The sequence below is a fragment of the Aptenodytes patagonicus genome, chromosome W (genome assembly GCF_965638725.1).
Source record: "Aptenodytes patagonicus chromosome W, bAptPat1.pri.cur, whole genome shotgun sequence".
Taxonomy (NCBI): Eukaryota; Metazoa; Chordata; class Aves; order Sphenisciformes; family Spheniscidae; genus Aptenodytes; species Aptenodytes patagonicus.
In genome coordinates this window covers 6,363,336-6,390,930 of record NC_134981.1, presented here as the reverse complement: position 1 = coordinate 6,390,930, position 27,595 = coordinate 6,363,336, and the positions used below count along the sequence as shown (strand labels likewise).

General features: G+C 38.5%; 1 protein-coding gene across 1 annotated transcript in view; it reads right to left on the bottom strand.

Moving 5' to 3' along the window:
• The window catches only part of LOC143171922 (GTP-binding protein Rit2), a 182,759-nt gene that overhangs the window by 94,447 nt on the left and 60,717 nt on the right, over positions 1-27,595 (bottom strand). The window contains exon 3 of the mRNA XM_076361106.1: positions 15,004-15,077. Coding sequence (XP_076217221.1) covers positions 15,004-15,077 — 74 coding nt within the window. The remainder of the gene's footprint in view (positions 1-15,003; positions 15,078-27,595) is intronic.

Here is a 27,595-nt window from a genome sequence, read left to right as displayed (position 1 = left end):
AGGAAGGTGTATCACAAAGTTCACTGAAGCCAAGTCTGTTTCTTTACTGTTTCCTAAGTATTTCCTCCTGAACAATGGTGGAGAAAGAGTGCTGGGCTAGAAAAGCTTTTATCCAACTCAGAATAGAAATTGTTAAGAAGCAACCTCTTCCACATCGCCATTTTACGCCAGCAGAACTCAAAACTGAAGCCTGTTCTCCTGGATCCCCATGTTATGCACTGCTAATAGATAACCTTGTCAGCCCCAAAGGGATAAGAAAGAAAGGGGCGGAAGAAAAGAACTAACAAAAAAAAGGGCACAGGCAATGAGCAGGGGGTCACCATATGTGTCCCTTCTTTTTCATTGTGTGGTGATGTGTTTCAGGAGGAAACACAGTGGAATGCTTAGAAGTGCAGTCCTTCTCCACACTCCTCAGAAGTCTAGTGCTTAGAAATTTAAAGATGCAGCACCTCGGAAACAAGGGTGCCATGTTTTTCAAACTACACACACACTCCGCACATTTTGATGTCTGTTCTTTTTTTATGATCTTGGCTTGTATCTCTGGAAGAGGTCAGAGTCTCCCCAGGGAGGCCAGCCTCACAGTTTGAGAAATGCCACTTTCTATATCTTCTCATCTTATGTTCTGCTTGACTTTAGAACCAGGAATCTGCTAACAGATGTTCTTAATCAAAGCTGTCTCCCTGATTACCACAGGGGTCATTCTTATTATGAAGGGTTTTTTTTTACATTTCTAGTGAACACTGGTGTGTGGGGGGGTGGGTGTGTGTGTGTGTTTCTTGGAAACAGGCAGGACATTGTTCATCTATGACAATGAACAAACAAGGGTAAAATGAACAAAAAGGACAGAAAACTCAGTGGGGAAAAAAAATAATCTTTCAAATAGTGAGTGAGAGAATCAAAAGTAAATAACATACAACATAAAAGAAATATGTGAAAATGCATTGTTCACTTTAAAAAAAAAAATCAGAATTTTTGTTTACAAAAAAGTTGAGAATTTCTTTTATCTCAGGAAAGTTTTTGTGAATATGGTCAAAGATTATTTTTTAGCAGCAAGTGTTTTTTAAAGCTAAAATGCAACCCTTATATCTCTCTGTTAATAAATTCTCTTACACACATAAACATCACAGTTGACTTCATTGGGATTACATATCATTCACTTGGCACTGCTTGTCATAAAGTGCTTTGCTTTTCTTTTACCTCCTGAAATAGATTTACCTAAGGAAAGTACACTGGTGAGAAGTGCTGTGACAATTATTTGGTTTTCACTAATTTTTTTAGGGTTGGTTGGGGTTTTTTTGGGGGGGTGGGAGGGTAAAAGCAAGTAGCTTTTAAAAACTTATTTGTAAAAGCAAGCAACAAGAAACCTGCAGCAACTACATTTCAAATGAGAAAGCATCCAGATAGGAAGTTGGTGGATATTATATCTTATAAGCACCATAATACCGCTACTAACCTAGATGCAAAGGATGAGACTTGTTTCATCTGCTTTCTGCCACTGAAGAGGTAGTCACCTATTCTACATTAGTCTTCAAGTCTCTCTCTACAGTCAGGAGAGAGAGGTGATCAACTCCAGAGAGTAATTCAACCCATCCTCAGAGAAGCATTTAAGATATTAGTGATGACTTCCGTACCTCTCTCACTACCTCCACAGAGACTAAATAGCAGTCCCAGCCTCTGAGGTCCACAATATCAGCCACAGCCCCTGCTGTTTTGGATTTAGTATAAGAACAGTGTTGATAAGACAGGGATGCTTTAGTTATTGCTGAGCAGTGCTTACACTAGTCAAGGGCTTTTCAGCTTCTCGTGCTCTACTGACTGAGAAGGCTGGAGGTGCACATATCCTTCATGCATTTGGATGATAAGGGTTGTCCTCCTTTTCATTTTAAACTTTTCATTTAGTTTCTACAAGGCTGTTTTATTTCCAACAGAGTTCGAAAGGTCAAGAGGAAGTAACATCTAGTGCCTAAAGCCAATGGTGGATTTTTGCCTTCACAGCACTCAGCAGTGGGAAACACTATCCATCAGCATGGGTTAAATTACATTAGGAGATAATAAACAGATATGCTTTGTCCTGGTTTTGGCTGGGATAGAGTTAATTTCCTTCCTAGTAGCTGGTACAGTGCTGTGGTTTGGATTTAGGAGGAGAACAATGTTGATAACACACTGATGTTTTAGTTGTCGCTAAGCAGTGCTTACACTAGTCAAGGACTTTTCAGCTTCCTGTGCTCTACCGACTGAGCAGGCTGGAGGTGCACAAGAAGCTGGGAGGGGGCACAGCCAAACTGGCCAAAGGGACATTCCATACCATGGGACGTCATGCTCAGCAATAAAAAGCTGGGGGAAGAAGAAGGGGGGGACACGTTTGGAGTGATGGTGTTTGTCTTCCCAAGTAACCGTTACGCACGATGGAGCCCTGCTTTCCTGGAGATGGCCGAACACCTGCCTGCTGATGGGAAGCAGTGAATGAATTCCTTGTTTTGCTTTGCTGGCGTGCACAGCTTTTGCTTTCCCTATTAAACTGTCTTTATCTCAACCCATGAGTTTTCTCACTTTTACCCTTCTGATTCTCTCCCCCATCCCACCGGGGGGGGAGTGAGCGTGCGGCTGTGTGGGGTTTAGTTGCTGGCTGGGGTTAAACCATGACACGCTTTTTCCATCACAGAAGTCAGAGTTTCAAACCTGCTGCCTTTGCTCACAGGATTCCAACATGCACCAGCTATAGGTTCCCAGCAATGACAGAACAGAAAACAAGCAAGCACTGAACTGTATCAGCATCACTTCAAACTCTCTCCTTGCTTCCCTCCGATTTCCAGTCATCCTTTGCAAACAGGAAAGGATGTTACATAGCAAAAGATACAGAAAAGTTTGCAGCAGGTGGTACTCAGCCACCTGTGCCAGCCTAAACCATCTGTCACATCACTGGGAGGAAGGAAGGGAGCTGAATAACGGCTCAGACACTGACCAAAGAAAATGCAGGGGCTCTGGCTTAAATACTGGAGGACAGGGATTGATTCTTCTCTGCGTCAAGTCTTTACACTGTTCTGGTTGTACATCAAACCCCTCTCTCACAAACCTTTTTGCCTGCTCTAGTAATGATCCAGGAGAAGTTCAAAATGGGATTAGTATAAATGAGAATTAGCCCATAAGCCTGCAGTGGAAGTGGATTATTATTATAATCAGTCCCTTGATTAATGATCAGTCAGTGTCTCATGCCTTATAATTACAGGAAGGAATCCTTGCTTCTGTTATAAAACGGCAATATCCCTTTCCTTCTGTGAATTTGTACTGGGGACAAAATGCACATCACTGATGATGGGAACAGTATAAAGATAACATGAAAGATGCAGTCCATGTTCCTAGCAGACTAATGTCTTTCTGAACTTAATGTGACAGCCTTCCAAGGCAATATTATGAACTCCACATTGTACAAAATCAGTAGCCTTTTCTTAACTCTGAGAATGTACAAGTAAAAAGCTGAGACAGATACCAAAATTAACCTGTAATTTAGAAGACAACCAGGACCAACAATACCAACCCTGTTCAAATCAGTGCCTATTTATCTGGCTAGTCCTCCCCCTCTTTAAGCTAATTTATTTACCTGGAAAGGGAAACAGGCAGGAAGAAGGAGGATATTCATAACAGGTGATCTTTGCTGGAAGAGACAGGTATGATTTTCAGTTTTGTGACAAATAGCAACGTTACTTCTTAGCTATTACTTTCCAGGGTTCTCTGGTGGTCAGTGTACACTCTGGAAATGGAGGAGATAAGCTCACCCAGGTAGACTGAATGAGAGGGAGCACCTCAAGACCTTGCCTATGGGCAAGAAGATGGTCCAAGATGAGTAATGGATGGTTGGCAGTTTCAGAAACACGATTAGACTTGCACTGAACATGAAATGAAAGCACAGTCTTGCATTCCTAATTTTCACAAATTTGGGCTGAAAACTTTCTAAAATAATTTCCCTCTCCTACCCTTCCTCCACACTTATGTTCTTCAGCATTAACCTTTTCCCTCTAGAAACAGGTCTTCAGTCCCAGACAGGAGCTGGTATTACACTAGACCTCAGTTCAGGATTCTTTCTGAAGACTAATGTATTTGCATGGAAAGAGATGGACTCCTGCACACCAGTTAATACATCTTTAATCTCTGACTACTGGAGAGACTTTATGAACCTCTAAAGTCCTGAATATAAAGAATGAATTAATTAAAAAGAAAGACTTTTATTTCTTAATCTGAGTTATTATATCAGGTTAATTCATGAGGACATTAGTCTCATCTTCATTCAGATGAATCTGAGATTTTGGATAGGTAAGGCTAAATTTTCACCCTTTCTGCAAAACACTAGTTTGTGAGGTTAATTTGATTACTGACTTCTTTAAATTGTTGTGGGACACAATCTCTTTTCATCACTTGTGAATCCATGTCGTTTCCCACATGTGAGTTTAAAGATTCAGGTTCCCCTTCTCTTTTCAGCTATGATACTTCTTCCCATCATATCCGATATTGCTCACAGTCACGGACCATGCAGGATTAAGTCTCATGAAAAGCAGGTGTAGATGTCCCTTCACACCCTGAATGCTGATGGATCACTAGTGCACCGCCCCATTTGCTAACAGCACAACATTTTGTATGCACTTGCTCTTCTGTATTCACATACTGTTCGGCATCATGGCCGGCTTATAAAGTAAGATTGAACCACATCAGCCTGGCAGAAAAAATAAGTGAAGGAAAATAAATAAGGAAAAAAAAAGACAAATGAGAACGACTTCCAATAAAATAACTCAGGACTTCAAAAAATAGCATCACACAGTGACCCTTCTTTCTCACTAAGGAACTACTAAATAACCTGCACTGGCACTCAGTCCCTCCCTCCAGAAGTAGCTTCTCTGCATTGATGTTCCCAACGTTCCCACTCTAATTGCCCTCCTGGCTTCAGGTGATAATATATTTGCCAGTTTGCTGCAACTGTATTTTTGTTAATTTAATTAATCCTGCTCTTCCAAAGATGGTTTGTCTTATGCAGTAATGAAAATATGCAGTCCATCACCTGGGAGATGATATCTACTTTTCGTTCACCCCAAAATATGGATGGAATCACCATATCGGTTCTCCACAATGCCAGTAAAATGCCTCAGTGCTACACTCCCTAACTCAGAGAACTGTCTTTTTCTTTCATATTAATGCTAATGGTTTCTCTCTTAGGGATAAACACCTTAGTAATTTTTGCCTAAATGCAGGCACTGAAGTAATCTTCATTGTTAACTACCTCTAAAACCCCCAACTGCATTTGGTTTATCATGCACCATATAACACTTTTTCCCCCTCCTCATTGGTATGCAAGAAAGAATAAAGCTAATTTTCACCTTTTATCACAAATGCATCATAAACGGTAAAGGGAAAGAATTAATAGCTCGGTAATTACATTTTAGTAAACAGCAGAGTCAAAAAAAAAAAAAGACAACAACCCACTAGTGAAGAGGTAATGACTGCAGCTGCAAGCAAGGGCTCGCCAGGGATTCAGACAAGCTCTTGTCAGCTTACACGGGGATTGCAGACTTGCCATCTTCCCCAGTGAGGCTTGTGCAGCCTTGCAGAAGTGAAACAGGAGGCGATGGAGTCAGACACCTCATTGCTCTGATAAACGACTGCAAATGATATTCTGGCTTGCATATATATTCTCCCATGATGACTTCTATAACTAGTGTGCTTACCTTAAAAATTCCACAACATAGGTATTTCTCTCCCCTCCCTTGTGCCCTACTCGTCACCAGAGACATAATTTGAACTAAGAATCTGAAGAGGGGGGCAAAAAAAAAGAAGCAAACAACCTGCAGAGTGGCTTTTTTAGACTTTTCTAGCATTTAATCAATTGTGCGCTCATTTCTGTCACTGAAATTTTGCTCAGTGTTTATCTGAGGGATGTGCTCCCTAGGGACTACATAAATCATCACCAATACAAATGCAAAATAGCTATGTTATAGCTGCACTGATTTTGTATTGCTTACAATATTAAAATCTGGTATGACTGTGACACAAAAGGACTGAGTTGTCATGTCCCTGTGACTTCCAGCATGAAGGACATCCCACCGTTCTTTTTAATTTGCATTTGCTCTAATGTTTCTGGTGCAGGTGAGATGGCTAGGTAGCATTAAGTGCACAGAGATTGGCATCTATACAGTCCTGCAACATCGCTCTCGGTGACCTTCTGGTGACTTGTGGGAACAGAGCCTCAGCTGAAAGAACAGGAACGTGTGTCACCCCGACTGCGAGCAGTTCACAAAATGTCTCTAAGGTACCTCCACATGCAGTGCAGCTATCCTGCACTAAGAGATGTTCAGTGGGACCAGTTCTCCTCTAACAATTCAAACTTTTTCAAAACAGCTTTTTATGGAGCTGATCATCACTTCATAGATTCAACATACAATGAAGATTTCATCCAGATCCATTACTAGGTTATCTAGGCTTTAAAGTAAATGAGGAATTGTTTATCTGAAGCTAATTCACTTCTGGCAGGGTAAATGACAGCCAGTAGGGTAAATGATACCAGGTTCCATTTTCAGATCCATAGCCTCTGTGTCTGCCTATAAAATGGGGGTATAGTTTTCATTTCTTTAGAAAAAAGCTGTGAGGATGAAGACAGAGCTCCAAAACTCCAGTCATGAGGTATCTAGGTTAGATCAATAGATCCTGAAAGATGCTGAGTATCTTCTGAGATATGCCAAGACTGTCCAACACAAGGACACAACTCATCTGCAATTCTGAAAGTCAGTGGAGTTTGACTTCTTCAGCTTGCTCCAAGGTGTTACTCGGGTACTCCACTGTAAGTAAGAGAAGATCTGATTTCTTACGTGGGCACAGCCGATGCAGCTACTGCTAAGCTTTTGAGTTTTGACTTTTTAAAAGAAAAGATTGCTCCCTGGCATGGTTTGTTTCACATCATCCCGCTGCTCTGATAATGACATGGAATTCCCGTGGCAACAATTTATTCTCCTCAGCCATTAAGCACAAAATAAAAGCAGGCACAAAAAACTATGCAAGATATGCAAGCTTGCTCCTACGTAACCAAGAAAAATACATATCTGAAATATATCTAGTTTAAAAAAGAAAACAAAAAATGTTCCATATTTTCACTAATTATTGTCTTGAATTTCTATTTTCCTCTTCACTTCCTCTTTTAAAAAATTAGATAGATGCAATAACATTCCTCAGATTATAGAGAGGTGACAAGCAATGGAGTTCAAAATTTCCTGAGGTTTACTTTTTCTTTCGTCTTTTTTTCTTTTTTCTTTTTTTTTCTTTTTTTTTTTTTTTTTAATTGGTGGGGGGCAGATGCCACTTCCAGGTTCTGGGGCAAAACTATTGGAACTTCAGCTGTGAAAGATGTCTTTTGGTTTTAGGCTTTTTCAGTCCCCTCCTGCTAGTGTGAAATGAAAATAACATCTTTAGAAAGCCTCTTCCAGCCAAATATCTCATGCAGTTTTGCAATTCAAAGGTTTGGATGATTCAGATAAGACTATGTAACTTTTTGCTCTCTTTTGTTTTTGTCTGGAGACACCACCATGCAATGTATTGGTAGATTATCCAGCAGCTACAGAATAGCATAAAAGACAAATAAGTTTTGTTAAATTATGTTTTTTTGGGACAACCCACTTTGCCTGAGAAGCATTAAGACCCTTCTTTTGGTCATTTGTTATTGTCAGGTCAAATGGCAGCAGGCCGTGCTGTTACACGTGCTAGTTTTCTCAGCATGCAAGCCAAGATTTTAGTCCTAGAAATACCTTTTTGATGTGAATTTTGTGAAAATTGGTACAGGTAGAAAACAGTTTTCTGTCCACTGGAGTCCCTGGTCTGTGTAGAGCTGCTTGGTAACAAGACAGACAAACCTCTGTAAAATGGGATTCCTAGTGAGATCATTTAGGACAGTTGCATATACATAAAGAAATCAGGACACACTTAGAGCATGTCCAACATCTGCCAGAAGTAACTTCAAAGGGCTTCAGTGCCATTCAATAGTGGGAAGAAAAAGCATACAGTATAGTTTGTAAGGTTAGAAGAAAAGGTAAATTTACATAATCATAGTCTTGTGGAGGACCTGGATGAAGTTTAACGATATGGGATGTACTTATATAGGTGTTTTCCATACAATGTACACCAGACCACAACAACAACAACAACAACAACAACAGCAACAACAACAACAACAACAAAACTAGGAAATACTACAAGGAAAGATCTGGAAAAAAGAAAAAAAGGATTTTGCTACTTTTATCAGAATTTGTAATAATGTATTTTCTTCTTTTAAATGTTCTTCTTTTATTAAAAAAGTAAAAAAGTAAACATTCAGCAGTATCACTGGATATTTATCTATTTTTGGAAGTTATTAGTTAAAGAAAGACAAAGAACAGTGAGAGACAAAGCATTTCAAGAGAAAAAAAAAAAATAATTTATTGAAAAAGAACAGGCAATGCTGGAAAGTATTCCTCCACCTGCAATACAGAACCACTAGCATTGACTTTACTGAAGTGGAAGGGTAGTGAGGGGCAGGAAATCAGTATTGCTAGACTCAGTAAGCCCTGACGTTCACACTAAATGCCTGCTCCCTGCGACATGTTATTGCACCTGTTCGTCAGAAAGATAAATGCAGACCTGGAAATACAAACTGATTCATCCTTTATTGCACCATGATTCATTCATTGACAGGGACGGGAGAGGAAGTTGGGAATCTTAGTTGCTAGTTGCCTGTTCTTGCTAAACTAATATAGTCTTTTTTTGACAGTATATGCCTAGATCTTTTCCTATTGAAGCCAAAGAATATTTTGAATTTGACGGAAATTGGAGTCAGGTCTGCAATTTCATCTATGATTTACTGAAACCTTTCTTTCACTCAATATCTGTGCCAAATAAATGTTTCTTCAAAATCTGTCCATTCCCAAATAAAATGACTTGGTCATGGGAGAGATTTTAGTTCTCCTTAGAAAGTACAGAACAGCTTGTCTTGAGAACCCACCAGATTTGCAGTGCTATGGTTTGACTTTCTAAGTATGTCATCATCAGCCTGTGAAACAACATATAAAGAAAATAAAATTAATGTTCTTCACCTAATATACTGTGTTAATGGTTGTTACTTAGTTCACTACCACTATGCTTTAAAAATAAAATGGATTTCATTTACTCACTACAGCACCTAGCAGAAAGTACACTAAAATTATTTCCCCCTTAAAAGAACACACTGTAAAGGCCCATTAAAATATAATTACTGCCAAAAAGGCATTTTACATTTCCTTGAGATAAGCTGCAGTAGTGTAGTTTGAAATTCGAGTTCCATTGATTCAGGATTAGAGCAGCACGTTTAGATAATAAGCAGAAGGATCTCAGATAACAGCCTGAGAGAACCATCGGACTATAGTGTTTAGCCTGAGAAAGTGTGTTTATCTGAAGGGCTCTTGGGACTAATATGGTTCCTCTTCAAAGCTTGAAGCAGGGGGCAAAAATCATAGTCCTGGAGGTTGGCAGGATAAACATGTCCTGTGATTTGCTAGCAATTTGAGAGATGGATTTCACTACAGAGCGCACTGTTGTTGTCAGGTTGAAAAGTGTCTGCCTGGAAATGAATTCATGTGCACACAGCTCCAGACAAAGGGAAAGCTCCCTGAAATGGCATGCCATCACATTTTGAGGCCAATTTTTCAATTCTCTGACTCACACCTGGAAAATATACTGGTGCACTAAGTTTATCATAAAAAGCTCACGTTTTAACAAGCAAAAATTGGTGCAATAATCTTGCAATGTACTGTCTCACTGACAGGTGCAGAAACCTATTTTTCTGCATATTTGCCTGCTACGTGTCTGAAAACAAGTTTGCCTTTTCTACATAGGGTCATCTCAGATTGTTTTTCGGTGAAGGGAATGCTGTCTGATGATCTTTTAACGTTCGGTGTGAGGTCTAAATGGGGAGGTTGGGTAATGTGTCATCAGGAGGAAAGCTGTGGCAAGAATAAAAGCTCCTGTGTCAGTCAACAGTTTATAAATACAGCAGGAGAGAGAGCTGCAGTGTATGCTCCTTGAGGAGGAATTCAAACCGGGCTCCAGAAGTAGCAATATATTTTTAAGTTAGAAGAGAGAGTGGGAAAGCGTAAATGAGTGAACAGAAGGTTTCTGTAACTCTGTGTGGAGGCTTTTTGTGCACGGTTGGAGCAGTTGGGGGTTGTCAGTCTCTGAGAATAATTGTGAGAATAACTGAACACAGAATAAAGGACTTGAGGTCTGAATGTCCTTTCGTTTGCACCTACAAGTTTCCTGGAAGTCAAAGAGTTTACACCAGTTTAAATCAAATACAAGTAAATGCAGATGAGGTTTATGACACATTGGATAAGAAAAGGGAAACCCCAGAACTGCCTCCTCCCCAAACCTCTCCCAACCTTAAGGGACAGAGAGAGGCACATGGGTGAATTTCAAGGGAGAGTTGTTCAAAATATGTCCCATGAACATGGTTGAACAAGGAAGCTCAAGCTATCTTTACGGTTAATAATTTGCATTTGCAGATTGCCATTAAGGTTTTGTTATTTACTCCACATGCCAAATTGTAGCTAGCCTAGAGTGTTAAAAGCTAACTAAATAAAATTCCTCCTAAAGCTCAATCTCATATCTACTCTCTGTTTGTTTTCATTTCCTTTTTGGTTTTGTTTTAATTGAAATGTAGACTCAAAAAAGAAAACTTTTGGTTTAAGAAGAGAACTTCTAGTTAAAGAAGAGCCAAAGGCATCATTGACAGCTTCTTCTAGCAGCAAATGTGGGGCCAAGGATACAAGTCGTCTAGATTCAGCTGTGCCATTGAAAAAGAAAACCAACATCAACTTTTTGTTCCCTTCCTTCTCGCTGCATGCCAAGATTTTGAGCCTTATGGTAGGAACTGCTCTAGTAAGTGCTGTTTATGACAATTCGGCTACAAGCAGCTACATCAGCAATACCTGCTCTTGAAACCCTCTGAGGTAAATGTAACCTTATTCTGTCTGAAGTTGATTGCGGTGAGCAAAGACAGGCTACCCCGCTGGCAGATGTAGCAGGTGGTGAAAAGCAGGGGTAGTGAGTTCAGTGAAGCATAACTACTTACACTGGCCCTACGTACATTAAAAATGTGCCTCTTACTGTATCTTCAGTGGAAAAATTATATTGGAAGAGCATTAGAGGACAATTGATGATGTAGAAAATATGTATCCAGAGCTCAAGAACATCAGTCTGCTTCCTGAGAGGATCAGTCTGTCGTATTTAATGGTGTCTATGTATACGCATGAGAAGAGGAAGACCAATAACTAGATGAGCAATACTAATAGTTTATTCATGTTTCTGGTTTTCACTTTGTTTCAATGTTTTTTAACTTCAGAAAGTTGAGAACCAGAACTGTATTTCTGAAGCACCATCTACGTTTTTTGTGCTCCAAACTGTACCTATCAGTTAAAATATTTTTTATCCAGTTTCAGGTATGAAATCAGATGTTGATTTTTAACTCTGGACTTGACAATAAAGAACTATATTAATTATTAATAAATCACAATATTTGGTCAGTGTTGAAGTGTTCAATTCTGCATAGGTACAGCAGGGAAAAGAGAAGCATATTTGGTGAAACATATTCTCTAGAACAACAAAATACATTAACTTCAGTCAGTTTTTTGTATTGACTTCTTGTGTTTCCCAGATAGGGAAGAATTACAATTTTAGCTCCTTGATCTTCTGAAGTGATTAAAGTCATGATTCAAAGTTGATGATGAAGTATTTATGACTGTGAGGACACCAGGGAGAAATGAGATTTCCACAACATGATTTCGAAGCTGTTACACCATCTCTGCTTTAACATGAAACCCGGCGAGGTACCGTCAGAGCACACCACCATCAGCATAACCGGGCGCTTTGGATTTTTCACCAAAGTCACAGCAGGGTTTCAGTTTGAACTTCAGTGAGAGTAACATTAAGCCCTCTGTGAGGAAAGAGGCTATTTTAGCTGTTGACTTCAATGGAGTTGGATTAGGTCTTGATTTATTCTGGAGATGTGTAGTGTAGACAGAGAGGCAACAAATTCAAAGACATCTGCAAAGACAAGCAGCTAAATCCAGGATACTTAGAATGGACAGTTTCTGAAAAATAGGGGCCTAGGAAAGCGGGAAGAGCTTCCTAGCATAGATACACTGAGACATGTTTCAGTGACAGTCTCCGCTGTAAGAACAGGGAAATTTAAAGCAGAGGTTTTCTCGTATCAATTCAACTTGGATCATGAGGTAGAATAGATAACGACCAGGCTGTACAATGTCCTGGGCTGATGTATCTGCAGAGTGGGGTGCTACTGCCACAGGTCTCTGCTTGCTCCAAAATCTCTGCACCACATTTCATTACGTGGTCATTACATGCCGTGGGCCTCCAATATTATGGATATTTTGGTCCCTTTTTGAAACAAAACTTAAAACTCTCCAGCCTTTCTCTGTTATTGTTCTCACCAGCTTTCACTGTTTGCATTATTCTGACTTCTTTTCTTACCTTACAACTGTCAGTTCTGTTAAAATTCATAATATTGGCAATAAATCCCCCCCTCCAATTAAAAATGAGGTTTTGTTCTAGTTTTTTATATGATCAAAAATCAAAAATCATGTAAAAATCGTACAGTTTTGTGGGGAATTTTTCCTGAAAAGTGAACATGACTGACAAAAGATAAGCTTTGTTTAAATTGGAAAACATAATATTTTCAGCTATTTAAAAGGCCAGTGCATAGGGATATTTTTTCCTTTTTCCTGAATCTAAAAAAAAATTTCAAAGGGAATTTTTTTTTTTTTATTTTAAAAGAAGCTGACGGAAAATGAAATACCATTTAAAAAATACTTGTTCTCATTTAAAAAAAAAAAAAAAACAACAGAAAAAAATAGAGGCTTTGATTTTGATGGGGGCTTAGGAAGAGAAGGAAACTCTCAATATCTGATTCTATCATTTTTTTATCAACAACACAAACTTTTATGTTTCTAGTAACAAAAACAAATGGAAAAAATCAAAGTAGAAGAAATTATTTCTCTTGGTTTTTGCAACATATTACTCCCCAGCTCAAAATAAAAGCACACCATACATTTTTGTTTCATTAACCATCCATTATTTGCTTTGATTTTAAGCTGCTTTATTTCCTTTGTATGAATAATATTTGCACTGCTGATGCAAATTTAGGAACAGGTAGCCCATCTTCTCTGCACAGGTCTGTAAGCAGGAGCACAACGCGAGGAGCTCTGTACCTACTGTACCCTCATCTGTGGTTTGCAGAGTTTAAATCCTGCACTCTCTCAGAGTCTCCACAACAAATTAGGAACACACCTATGAAGATGAAGAAATCCTGTATAGCACTTGGCTGCTCTTTCCGTTAGCAAAAAGCTGGACACGTAAACTCTGATTCATCATTCTCTTCAGCTCTGGGTAAGAAAGTATTTTAGTTTTTAGCATTTTAAACCTACAAAATAGGACTAAAGGGAATTTAGGAGTAGAATGAAATAGATGTAGACAGTGAACTATATTAAAGGATAACACAGGAGGTCCCTAACACATAAAGCCTTACAAGACTAAACAGCTGGAGATATAATTTCCCTAATGACTGTGTGCTAATGACGATATAAGGCTGAAGTGACTAGTCTCAGACTTCCTGAGTGAGCAAAGATGTTGCTTCCTCGTCTTCAACAGAAGTACAGATATTTTCAGACATATTGAGTAACAACTATGGTGTTCCTTCTTTCCCCCAACCAAATCATTGCGGAAGCTATGCTGGGACTAGTATGCATAAGAAACTTCTTGGGCCTGTTACAATAATATATTCAGGGTAAATTAAATTGACAGCTTTGGAGACATGCCTTGAAATTTAGCTTAAATTTTCTGGAGAATCAAACACTTTCACAGGGGACTCAGCAGCAAGTCACTGGTTAACTGCTGAGACTGTATAATTTTGGGTCAAAGAAGAATAATTCAGGGCATCTTTTGATTCCTGAAACTGGGTTGAGTTCACTTTGAAATTGGCCTATATTTCATTCACATGTAAAACTCGCGCCACAATCCCCCTGAACTACATTCGACTCATGTGACTTGATGCTGTTCTAATTCCTGGCAGCAGGCTGCATTTCCCACCATTTGCAGTGCCCAGCTAAGGTGCATTCAGACATTTGGGAAACTGGGGTCAAGGTTCCCAGGCTTACACTCCCTAAACCTTTTGTTTGTTTGTTTGTTTGAAGGATCTGCTGTCCTTGTTGACTGACTCATTCCTGTACAAGGCACACACACACTATGGAAACTCATGAAACTATCAAAGCCTTCAGACAGAACCTGACGCATACCTCAGGAAACGATCGACCAGCTGCAACATTTTGATTAAACAATAAAAATGTTTTGAGATGGAAAGGGGATGAACGGAGTCAGGTAGAAGGACGTCTTGCATTTAACTTCTTCTTTTGCCTTACTGTATGTGAAACTGAATTCCCTGACTGATGCTCACACATGTATGTACTCATTATATGTACGCTGTGTGTTACTTTTGGCATTAAGATCTTTTCCTTACGGGTGAGCATTTGATGTTTAAACATAATGTGGGGAGAAGAATGGTAACAAAATATTTGATCTACAAGTAGACCAGAAGATTCCTGTAATATATAGAAAAGCAGGAATGATAAACACATAAGACAAACCAACAGCAGCATTTATTCATTCCACGATTGTGATAGATGCTTCTGCATACAAGAGAAAAAGAAGCGAACAGCTTTTTATCTTCTACTTGATTAAATTTGTCTGTCTTTTCTGGGCAGATTTTGAAGTTATACTATACCACTGCAGCACTCCTTTAATCTTCTCCTTTGTTAATTCCTCAATGTTTTTCTGCCACTGCTCCCTTTATGTTTGAATAGGGAAGCTTGTTTCTAGCTCTGTGACCCATATATCTGAGGTTAAAATCTTTGGGTTTATCTCTGATTGAATAGTTCACATTGGGAAACTACTTACCTGTCCAGCAGTGTCTAGAATGTCCAAATAGGCTGGTTCGTCATCAATTCGGACTTGAGTTTTATAGGCATCCTCTGAAAAACACAGTGCAGTACGACTAAGCATAGGAGTGGCTCAGAGAATGGAAAATGAAATAGCTTTGCTAGTTTGGAGTAGGCTTTTCAAAACCTCTCCAGTCTGACCTAACTTTTCTTTCTTTCAAGTCAAAAAGACACTTTCTGAAATCCTGCCATCACTGCAAAGTATTAGCAAAAGGGACTGATCTAGTCTTTTCTATTACATTACCTCAAAATATTAAAGAAGTAAATTTGCCTCTCTTCAAAAGGAAAGCACGGACCATAGGTGTTGTTTAAGTCACAAAGCTTCGGAGGTGTTGTGCTGGTGCTGTGCAGCAGAGTGGTTTTTACTTACCACCATCACACTTCCACAGAGCTTTTCCAGCAAATAGTTTCAAGCTAAAGGTTGTCTAAATTACCGGGATAATCTCCCTGTGGCTGAAGGGGGCTTCTGGCTCAGGTATGCCAGAGCAATTAATTAGACCTCTGTATACCTCTGGAGAGGATGCAAATGGATTTTTTAAAATAAATTCTGTAATGAGCGTCCCCACACTCATCATGGCTGGGGGTGGAGGGGGGAAAACCTGTGCTTGGTGGACATGATTTGTGTCAAGCTAAATCTGGAAAGAGAAAAACAAAAAAGGTGAACTGCTATTTGCATAAACGGTTTTCCTCACATTTAAATTTTGTTCTCCTCTCAACATTTGCATTTCCTTCCTAAGGTTAAATAGAGCTTAGATACCAGGCCACGTTTATACTTGAAATAGTCTTGGAAAATATCTGTGTTGTTTAATTAAACAATAATGCATAGCAGCCTGAGTGGTTTTGGTGACTGATGTTCTGCTTTGGCTGTGCATTGAGGTGTGAAGACAAGACAAGTGCATCTAATGCATCTGAGAAGTGTCATTAATCATCATGAGCATATGGCTGGCCCTGTACAAAGACTCAATCCTGCAAGCCCTGGTTGCCAGAGACCCTCAGGACTAGGCTCTCAATGTTTATTGAGATACTATTGGGATTATAATATGAGATTATATTGCAGGTAGCTGGAATTCTCAGGACAGTCCAATCTGTACCCTTTATATCTTGCATCATATGACACTTTATAAAAGCAGGTAAAAACCTGGTTTCCACCTGCACAAAGGAAACACTAAAGCATTCAGATATGAAGGATTCTGTATGGCCTTAGCTCAGCCCAGTCCTGTGCAGTCAGTGGCAGGCTATCTTTAATAACATAATCACATCCAGTAATTTCCATGACTCCCCTGCTTCTTTGGGGCCTCAGTTCAGCAAATTACTTAGGCACATGCCTTGCTTTAAACAAATACCTAATCCCATTGATATTAGGAGGACCCAGAGGCTTAGCTAACTGTATAATACATTGCCCTGCTAGGAAAGCCAGAGCACTCCAACCAGCATATGTTTCAGTCAACAGATCTCTTTCTAGAGATTGCTGAATAAGAAACTCCGTGCTAAAGATGGACCATATAGAGTGAAATAGGCTATTTACAGTTCAGGTAATCTATTGTGGCACGACAATGATGTGTGCAGTAGAATTTATATCCTTTAACTAAAATTTAAAAACAAAGTATGAAAATACGTAAAATGAAATATGGTGTTTCCTTTATATAGATTCTATTAATACTCTAAAGTATTATTAATATATTGCCATGCAGGTGGGTGCCCACTTGCATTACATTCATGAATACGTAATTAACATATGACTTGCATAAATTTAGCTTGCACTCTTGGCTCCGCAGCTGGATACTCTGAAGCCAATATTCTGTGGTCCTATTTCTCTCTTCACTTAGACCAAGTGTTAATTAATCTGAGTGTTAATACAGTAGCTTTAAAACAGTTAATGCAGAGAGACATTTGGATACTTAAATTCAGCTTGGATAAAAATGAAGCTGGAATCTAGATAAATCCTGTCATACTTGCTAAGGAAATGAATTAAGAGTTCAGAGTTATTAACTAAAAGACCCACTGGCTTCTGAATATGTCATAGCTTTCAGTAAGTAAATGTAAGATATCTACGTCTAATCCCTGAGCTACTCCAGGTGTTCCCCGATATCATGCCACTGTAATCAGTAAACTTTCAACTGTTAAAAGCTGAAGCGAGGTTATGTTTATAACTCTTTTACTTTGCAAAGATAACACAGAACGTACAACCCCATTGTGTTATTTTCATTTGTTTTCTCAAACTACTGACCTTAAAACACTTCACAAAGATGTGCCAGTGTGAAACTGTCCTGGTTTCATTCTTAATATATGCTAACGTCTTCTGTTGGTGGTAGTGAAACATATTTTGTTGAGCATTGACCAAGCACATGAATCTAAATGGTTTTCTAGGCAATTGTATTTGGAACGTGCCGTTTACTTGTAGGATTTGCCTTTGCCCCAAGAAATGTGGAGATGAAACAGGAGGGAGATATGACTTTCCTTTGTAATATTCTCTCTCTGCATATGTGCAAAAAGCAGGTTAGTACAGATAATTTAGAAAAGCTTAAAAATATCCTCAGCTGGGGTGTGATAAGCAGTGGTATTCTCAACCTGTATTTGTATGGAAAATAGATGGGAGATTTAACACCTACTTTTCTTATGGCACTCATTTAAGAGGAAGTCCTAAAGCCCACACTTATCAAGGGAATTGCTATCTTGAGCTGACACCCTCATACCAGAGATCAGATCAGAGCACACACTTACGACCTATCAGCTTCTTAATGCTCAAGCACAACCAGTCTTTTGAGGGGCACTATCTTTCTCTTTACTCTGTGTTCACTGATCTCCTGGGCTACTAAGAGAATGAATTTTTCCAGTGCAGGAGGTAGAAGGAAGATGCATAACTTGAAAACCATGTTTCCCATCTCATGTCGTATAGACCAAAAAGACAAACTAAGAGTGGAAGAGCTGTACCATTTAGTTCTGGTCTACAATTAATACTTTTAAACTGGGATTTCATCTCAGGAGTAATAGAAATAGAGTTAAGTGAGGGATTACATAGACAAACATCTTTATTTTACTCTGTTGGACTACAGAGCAGAGGCATTAACCTGGAAAGAAACAACCTCCTAGAGATCAAGAGTTGGGTATGTCTGTACGTTGGACCCAGTTAACATATTTTTTGTTTTATTAGTAGCTATAATGTTAAGCAGAAATCCTGGTGCCTTCGCACACTTCCTAAAGGATTTCAGAAGGGACTACTATGTGGCTAGTCTTTTTAGTCCAGGCAACATAGTACACACTATGGTCACATTAAGGAAACAGAAACCCTGAGATCTGAGAGGAACATGCTGTTTACATGTGGACCGAGAAGAACAGAAGTGAAGATGTTCCACTGAAATAGCATCTGAGTGTACATAAAACAAAACAGGAAAGTATTCATCAGGAGCACTAGAAAACTCAGTGTCTAATCTCCTCTCTTTAAAAAATATTCATATTATTACAAATGCTGTCTGGTATATTTACACTATTTACAATGTTTGAATACATTACATTTTCTTTCACCTAATTAATTTATAATACTAATATAATGCTCCCTTTAAAGTTAATTGGGAGCTGCTAAGCCATGTGTATCTGGATTTTACATCCTACAGCTCTAAGGACTAATATTTATTAAAAGGCCAAACTCCAGCTGCCATTTCAGTAAAGCATTAAGATAAGGTACAAAAAAGAGACAAGAATAATAATCAGACATCAGACAATAAATCAGACAATAACTATATTTCTTATATTAAGTTCAGTATTAGTCTTTTTCTGTGAGGCTAACTGTAAGGTCTCAGCTTTTGGTTTAGGTAAAATGCAGCAGAAAGATAGGGTATTATAAGAAAAAATTGTGGATGGAGTTTGTTGATATTGCTGTGAGATATAACCATGATTCAAACAGAGACTGCAAGAATGAGCATTTTGTAGGTACCAAAGAGAAAAATTAAGTAAAGCTCCTGCATCCTTACAATCTGTATAAACGTGAATATATGAATATATATGAACTGGATAGTTAAAATATCTAGTAAAAATTAATTTTTAAAGAGAATTGTTCTCTTCCCCCCCCCCCCCCATATAGAATATGGGCTTCTTTAAGAATTTTATTTCCTACAAACATTAAAAATAAAAATGAAAATAGGTAAAAATTTCAGCTTAAAAAATTATACTACTTGGCTTGAATTATTACTGACTATTTACTGTTTTCCAGGGTGGGAAAAAAACAAATAGAGCTCCAACTGTTTTCTAAATGGCACCTATTCTTTTTTTTATTATTAATTCTTTCCTCCTTTACTGAATATCTCATTTAAACCAAGAAAAAATATTTTTTCAAAAGGCACTTTTTAACTTTTTTTTCTTAATTGTTTGATTGGCCTTTGCAGTATTATGTAAGAAAAGAAAAAAATTATTCCTTAAGCCTTTTGTCATCTGGCTTCTCTTTGTAAAATGAATGCATCCTCTTTTTTCAGCTTTCCTTTTTTATAGGACATCATTCTGGAGACAGAAGTACAATAATTAATACAAGGCTGTGTTGTGATCAGTTATCTTAGCACTGGAGAAGCTAGATTCATAAAAAATATATCAAAGCACTTTTTCAGCTATGAGCAGGTAACTGCTTCATGACAAATAGATTTGGATGGTGTACAGTTTAAAGGGGAGTTGGAATGGGCTTTTCATCTGTATTACAGACATGTTCCAGCCCCTGAAATATAGGTCAGCTGTTTCTTTCTTCCATTTGTTAATTCTGCTTATATTCTTTCTAAATAAATATTCGCTCTTCTTCTCTGTCTTATATACTGTCAACTGCAGTTAAAACCAATCAGATTCTCACATATATAGATGAGTCAAAAATATATTTTATTTGGCTAAGGAGGTGCCAAACCAGCAGGAGGTAGTCCAAGCGCAGTCAGCCACACCTGGAGTTCTGCTTCTTGTTGTTCTCCCTGTGTGCCAAAAAGACAGCAGGAGACCCAGCTCTTGGTGTGCTTAGATTATCTGCTACATAGGCATTTTAATCCAGAGATGCTCCTGAATGTAGGATGATCATGAGCCTTTGGCTGGATAAGCCCTGTTTCTATTTATAACAAGGAATTTTTAAATAAAAAGAGAGTGGATGAACAGGGACGTAAACCACTGTACCAGCTACTACACATAAACTCCTATTTGAGATAAAAATATGCATGTCATAAGAATTGCCCATCAAAATACATTGGTCTTAAAATTTCCCTTAGCACATAATTATTTTCCTGGAGTATGAGTGTTTTATAATTTGGGTGAGCATTGCTATCAGCATTTTGCAGACAAGGACAGCAAGTCACAGGGGTTGCCTTCCTATGAGCTATGCACGCGTGATTAGCAATGAACGGCTTAGTATAGTAGAACTGACAGATTTGATTGCCTTGTATTCTGTAAATACTCATGTAGATAGCAGTATCCTTTAAAATAAGGCAAGTAGGAAAATTAGTACTAGACTAGTAGCTAGGATACTTAAATATCCCATTTCCAGTTCTGCCTAGTGTTACATAATTCTAGCAATTAAGAATACTTCAGATTATCCTTCCCAGTGCTGCTGCTTTTTATTTCTCAGCATTGAACTGCGTTTGCCATTATGCTGTCATTCGTTTAGCTTTGTCAGGTCTTTGTCAGATCTTTCAGGTTTTGCTCAGTTTTGTGTTAACAGCACAAGTTGCCTGCTCCCGCCTATACAAGCGATGGTAACAGACAACATCGTTCTAGGCAGAATAATGGTTTGCCGAACAGAGAAAAAATGACCGCTGCCTTTCCAAATCCACAGATAGAAACTCTTTCTTCAGTAACCACACACTTCGAGCATCTCTGCTGTTTCTATGAAAGAGAAGCAGGTAAGTCATGCAGCATTTAATGCAGATAGTACCTCTCTGCTAGCCTTTTTCTTGTAAAAAGACTACCATGTAGGCCTTGAGAAAATTAAAATAATCTGAGAAAAAACAAAGCATTAGTCATGTTAAGTGCTTATCATAAAAGGAATTCATACATTTATTCATTATACATTCAGTTGCATGATGAGAAACACAGCACTTTCTATCTTTCAGTTTTCATTTTAGCATTCAAATTACCATAAACATATTTTCAGATAAGATATTAAACCAAGGTCTTGGCCACATACGTCTTCAGAAAAGATTCTGTAATGTTGTTTTCAAATGGCCTTGCTAAATTCAAATGCATATTACTGTTGTGCATTCCATCTCTCCTTATTAATTTCAATTGAAAATGCAATTCTTCGTTTCCTTTATTTAGCCTTTGTTCAGCATTATGACATGTCCTTAACTAACTACTGTGCTCTGTTTTAGAGGTTCCTGTATCTTCAGTGGCACATAAAAACAAATCCTTGAGTATTCCTCAGATAATTCATGAATATAATTCATGAATATAATATATAATAGGAGTACTTCTATTCTCTAAGTCTGAAAACAAAAGAGCAGAACAACTCATAACTTTTAGTTGATTTGACCCCCTGAAATAAGCGGTGCTAATATCTTCAGTGGAAAGCAGAAACAAAACTAGACTATGCCCAGATCCTCCAATAAACCTCTGTACTTAATCCTGCTACCATCAATGAAAAGTGGTGCCTAAATAAGTGGAGGGGGACAGGGCCTACATTACCTGTTGAGCATCCAGAATCGTTGCAGCATAATAAATATTTGAGTTTAGGCCCAGTAAGTCCCATGCAGTCTGACTATTTGTTATTAGTAGTTTTTAACTGAGCCATCTTTACTTTCATACTCTTGTCTCCCTTCTTTAACTTAGGCTCTGGCTGCCATTGACCGTACTCTCTCTGCGTCTGGTTACAATAATAAAACTAAAAGCTTCCTCAGCCTAATGGGTATTCTGTTTGGTTCTCGCCTCACCGCAGTGCTCTTCTTTTAATGCCATTATGTATCTGTCTTAAACCAGCTGCTCTCAAATTAAGTTTCTCTCTCTTGTTGGGCTGCCTAATGTTTCAGATCTGTGCTCTGCAGGGCAAGACTGATAACACACTGCTGCTGAAGGAGCCTGATTGATTTTCAGCTTCGGGTACTTACATGGCAGTTTTCTCGGTGACCTGAAATGCACTCAGTGCCTTCCAAATTGGGAAATGGGTTATCCATTGCACTTTCTGTCTTCTTCTTTTTTTTTTTTTTCTTTTTTTCGCAGTTGTACCTATAGATATGTACAAGCATCTCTTCTTCAATGTCAGCTTGCAGTTTCATTACTGTGGTACCCTTTCATTCTCTGCTGAAAAGCAGGGGAAGCAAAAGCAACTTAATCTCACTTAGTCTGTGGTAGGCACAAAAAAGAAACGTTGTCTGTGCTCTAAAAGGTTTTGTGTGAACAGAAATCTCAGTGAATTGAACTTTGAGTCAGTTAAATCTGTTTTTTCTTCTCCCTTTGGGTCCTCATTATCATGATGTTTACTGACAAAACGGTTGGAAAAGGAGACAATGGCCTGGGTGGCTTTCAAGAAGAACCAAAATTAAGAGTGATTTTGTTGCACAAAGTGTTGTATAGGAGAGGTTTTCATCTACATGTACTCATCAAGAAGGAGACAAAGCACATGTATAACAGAAAATTCAAAGTAAGGTATCCACTTTCAGGCAAAGGTCAAAAATGTAAGACCTAAGTGGCCAGCAAGGCAAAATCATTGCTACATTCTCTGGTCATACAGCACCTTGCACACAGTCAGATCTCTGTCATCAGGGCTCAAAGGTTTTATATGGTGCAAATAAATTGTAACAGTATATGTGAACATAACACCTTCAGTCTGCATTCATGGTAGCAAATGCTCCACGGAAATCAATCAAAGCCATCCACCATTTATAACAATATGGACTACAAGAAACACCTTCACTGCTACTTGCCCTCCATGCAGTGAATGTTTTCACGCTGTTGACTTGGATGCATCATAGTTCTTTTACGTCAGTTCGAACTCAATATTCTGATGCACCAAGTCAACAGACCCTTCTGCACCAAGTACTGATATTTATCCATTCCCATGAGGTGCTTCATTATAGGGAGATTAGACATATGTATGGTTTTATGTGTTTGTGCATTGGTATGTAAGTACCTACGTATATAAACACAGAGAGATACGTAAGACTGAGAGTACCTGAATGTGCAAGAAGAGAGTATCATAAATTAATACCTATGTGGAGCACCTGCAATGTGTGAAACTACTTACTTACTTAGTCCTGAAAAAATTCAGGACTAGGAGCAGGTTGAAAATTAAATACAAAGAAATAAAATACAAATGTCTTCTGCTATAGAAACATAGGTTATTTTTATACTACTACAATATGTAATTTTTTACTATTTGCAACTTTTTATTTTCTAGTTGCAGATATGCATTTTCCCCTTTAAAATGTAATTATTAACAAAGGCAAAATGCATGTTCACAAGAGCCCATGAAAAACAGAATCGTTAAGAGTTCTGATCAAGTTCTAACTACAATTCATATAACCAAGATGAAGTCTAGAAAACAATGTGCCCCTCTTCCTTCTTTCCCATAGACATATGGATGGAGAAGCTGATTACATTCTTACATTACAACATATTGTGAAATGTAGGATTCCCCTGGATGTAGAATAGTCACCTCCTATAAATGACGGGCTTCTGCAGAGAGGCTGGGATACAGCAGAGATTTGGATAGAAGACTGGCAAAGTCTATCTGAATAATTTGTCCCAGTGCACTAACTATCATTCGTGATGCAAATGCTGTTATCAACAAAGTCACCATTTATTATTTTAATCTGCAAGAATGCACAGATGTGACTAAATTTATATAAACAATTATAAAGGATATGACTTGCTGCCTAGAAAACTCACTCAGCTCTTCTTCAGACCTTGTATTACAGTTCTTCAAACAGGCTAAATTTTGCTTATAAAGTGTCCCACCCATGTGAATAAGACTATTCCAGTGACAAATATTTTTCTGAGAACCAGCTCTCGAAGAGAAAATATGATTTCTTACAAATGTTAGCATTTTTGCAAATCAAGGCTAAAGATAACTCAGGCAAACTTTTGCTGTAGCACTTGCTTCTCTGTTAGAAACCACTTGCAATATAGATAATGCTACTAATATTTAATAAAGACATATCATTACTTTCTCTGCTTCCAGAAAAATGTCATTTACTTCAAAGATGTACACGAACAAAGTGAACAAAGTACTCCTGTTTAATCAAAACATGATAATTAACAGGAGTCCAAGTACCCCTATCTTGGGGAAAAGGAATAACAGGTAGCAATTTCACTACTCTTTCAAGTCCGGGATTGTGCTACTGAGTGGGAGGATCTGACAGCTATTAATTCACTTCTTGTCATTTCAAGGGGAGTAATTAACAAGTTGACTACATCTGCATGGCTATTAGCATGGATGGTGCCTTGGATTTAGTAAGGTGTAGATGGCTGCCGGCTTCCATGAAAGAAAGGTTAATGGAGACATTTGTCCTGTGACGAAGAATTTTGAATTGAGCATCATAAATCATCCACCTCTAGGAAACCATAGCATGAGTGTCTCTTCCAATTTCAAAAATAATTTAAGGAATATTTTTACAAATCACGATATACAAGGAATAGATAAGCAAGTTTTCCACCGGTGACCCTATTCATGGGTTGCAAGTCTCACTTCAGCTCCTTCTAAGTACATGATCCTAATCATAATTATCATCACCGTATGTGGGTTGTGATACCTATAACAGAACCACTGGCCTAAAGCCACAGAATGACTTAGGTGTTCACTCCAACTTCAGGCATCTAATTCCCAGGGCCTTTGAAGCTTCTCAGTTGACCCATAACATGACATTCCACCCTGATTTAGCCCTAAGAACCTAGGCTTTCTTTATAGTATTTCACATTTGAGAGCATTATTCATCTGACTAACTTGAGATGCAGATGTTAGGGTGAGATGAATCATGCTCTAGAATTTCAGTACATTTTTGTTATGAATTAGAAACCACAACCCACACGACTTCACTATGGTTTATACTTCTGGATAAACATATAAACTCTCCTGTCTTAATGTCACCAGCCAGATGGACACTTTGCTCACACTTAAATCCAGTCAGGATCTATAGACTAGGAGCTGAATTCCCCAGATTATCAGAGGGTCTCAATCCAATGAATGTGTGTATATGAAACGCTACTAAAAACCCTACAGTTGCTAACAACCTAAGAAGGAGATGTTGTCCCAATTTTCTGATAGATCAGTGTTTGGAGTATCACAGTAGGCCTGAAGGGAGGCCTGAAGAGCTTAGCTCTGAGAATAAGCTCTTCTGTGATAAGAAGCAGCACTCTTCCACTCCTTTTGCCACTTCAGTTTATTAGATGGATTAGTTAGAGACTTGGTGAATCAAAGCAGGGGGAGGTGAGAATTGTTGGATTGAGTCAAATCAAAAACACCAGTTGCTGAGATAGAGGTCTTCTGCCTGTATGAAGCTGAGATGAAAAAAATAAATAGCCTATTTTGCATAGAACAGACAAAAATATTTTAACAATGGTTTCTATTCTTGGCTGACTCTAGATTCTGAATATGGTAGATATTATTATGAAAGACTTCTAATAATTTTTTTCATTATTATCATTATTACCATTTTTAATAATTACTATTATTAAAAAATATACCACAGAAATGTTTTGATATTGTCACAGTTATGAGAAAAGGCTTTTTTTCCTTCCTAAATTTTAATCTGGCTAATAAGTGCTTAAGAATAGCAACCACAGGGTCATGCTTCTATGCAGTTTTTGGTTATTTTTCTTCTCTCTCTGTTTAGCAGATATACAATTAATCTCAGAGGTTACTAGGAGGAATAGAAGGGTTATATACCGTGCTTTGATCTTCCATTGATGCTTTATTCAGTGGAGAAGAGAATATGGTCAAGGCAGGAATATATCTTACTTCTAACACAAAGAGAGTTAATGGAGGATAGAAAATAATAAGTATGAACCATTAACAGTTAAGGGGTATTGGTACTTTTTTGCATGTGAACATACAGCATAGGTGTCTCATGGCAACACACAGGAGAAACACTTTTCTCTCCTGTTCCAGCCATGGTAGGCAGATGTTGGGCAGAGATGTTTGAGAAATAGAGTTGTTCACCTGTTTGCTTGCTTTCTCAAACAAAAGAGAAAGGGAAGTCAGATCACTGGCCAGACTATCAATTAAGATCATTCAGATTAGGTAAATGCTCCAAATGAGAATACAAAAAGTAGAGCCATAGAAGATCAATAGTCCATCTAATCCATTTTCCTCTTTTGGAGAGTGACCAATGGCCCAGGGAATCCCACAATGATTTTTGCTTGGCATATTCTCTCAGATTCCAGTTATTTGCACCTCAAGAGCCCTTCTAAGCTGGAAGCAGAATCTCTGCTTTTAACAGCCCTTGATGGATTTTTTTCCCTCCAATAGTTTACCTAAATGGTTTTTGAATCCATCTACATTTTTAGCACAGGTAATTATCCCTATTGTCTTTGAGAACAGAGATCAGTTTAAGAAGGAATTTTGGCTCACGGGCTGATGTCTGAGAGTGACTCTGCATGAGATGGTTGACTCAGCTTTCACATCTTGCCTGTCCCAGAAATAAAAGGATCTCTTTTCTCTTTCGTCCCCACTTAGACTCCCATTTCCCCATAGGTGGTTCTACACTGTCCCTTTTGCCACTTTTTGAGCTTGCTGCATTGTTTTTACTAAAGTGATTAAACTCACTAACCTGGTAGACAATTATTCTGTGTTGGGGTGGCTTAGTTTTCTTCTGGACTACTCTTCAATCAGCCTGTAAAGTTGTCCGATGAATGCCAGGGAGCCAATAAGGCTGGGAGAAGGGCAGAGACGAAGAGTGGGATTTCCTCCTTTTCCACACAAATGAGTTGTTAGATTTGGCCCATCCCATCTCACAAAACTGCAATCTATTGCAGAGCCTCCAAAGTCTGTTCCTAACAGGTGATAGTTCATGCATCATTCCTTCTTCATGATTTAGGGTAAAGAAATTGGATAGCTCTACACTGGGTCTCCTCTATATGCTATTTCCTTCCCTGAGGCCTCACCGTGTGCTGCAGAGACTCAAAACTGTAGCTGCTGTCTGGTACCACTGTGGCTGAAGTGAATCTGCTAGCATAGCTGCTGCGGTATGTTTTCTAAGGGCATGAGTGATGGATGCAGACAGATAACTGCATTTCCAAGACTAAACTGCAAGCCTAAATGCTCGTCAAGGTGTTCTGATTAACCTCCAACCTTTAAGGAGGTGTTCAGTGAAATGATAGGGAGAAAATGACAGCTGTAGGGACAGGTCTCTGGGCCACCTACTCCCTAGAAAGACAGAGACTGCATTTGCTTGTCTGCTATTGTTTATATCAGAGATATTAGCAAAGGAAAATTACTAGATTAAGCACTGTTTCCCGTGTGTCTGAAAATGCTAAGTGACAGTGAGCTGTCACCTGGCATAAACAGCCTTCAAATAGTTGCATGATGAGTTGCATTTGTAAGAAAATATGAATGTGACGAAGCAGTAGCAGACATTAAGTGTGTGTCCAGGATTTTAGAAGTG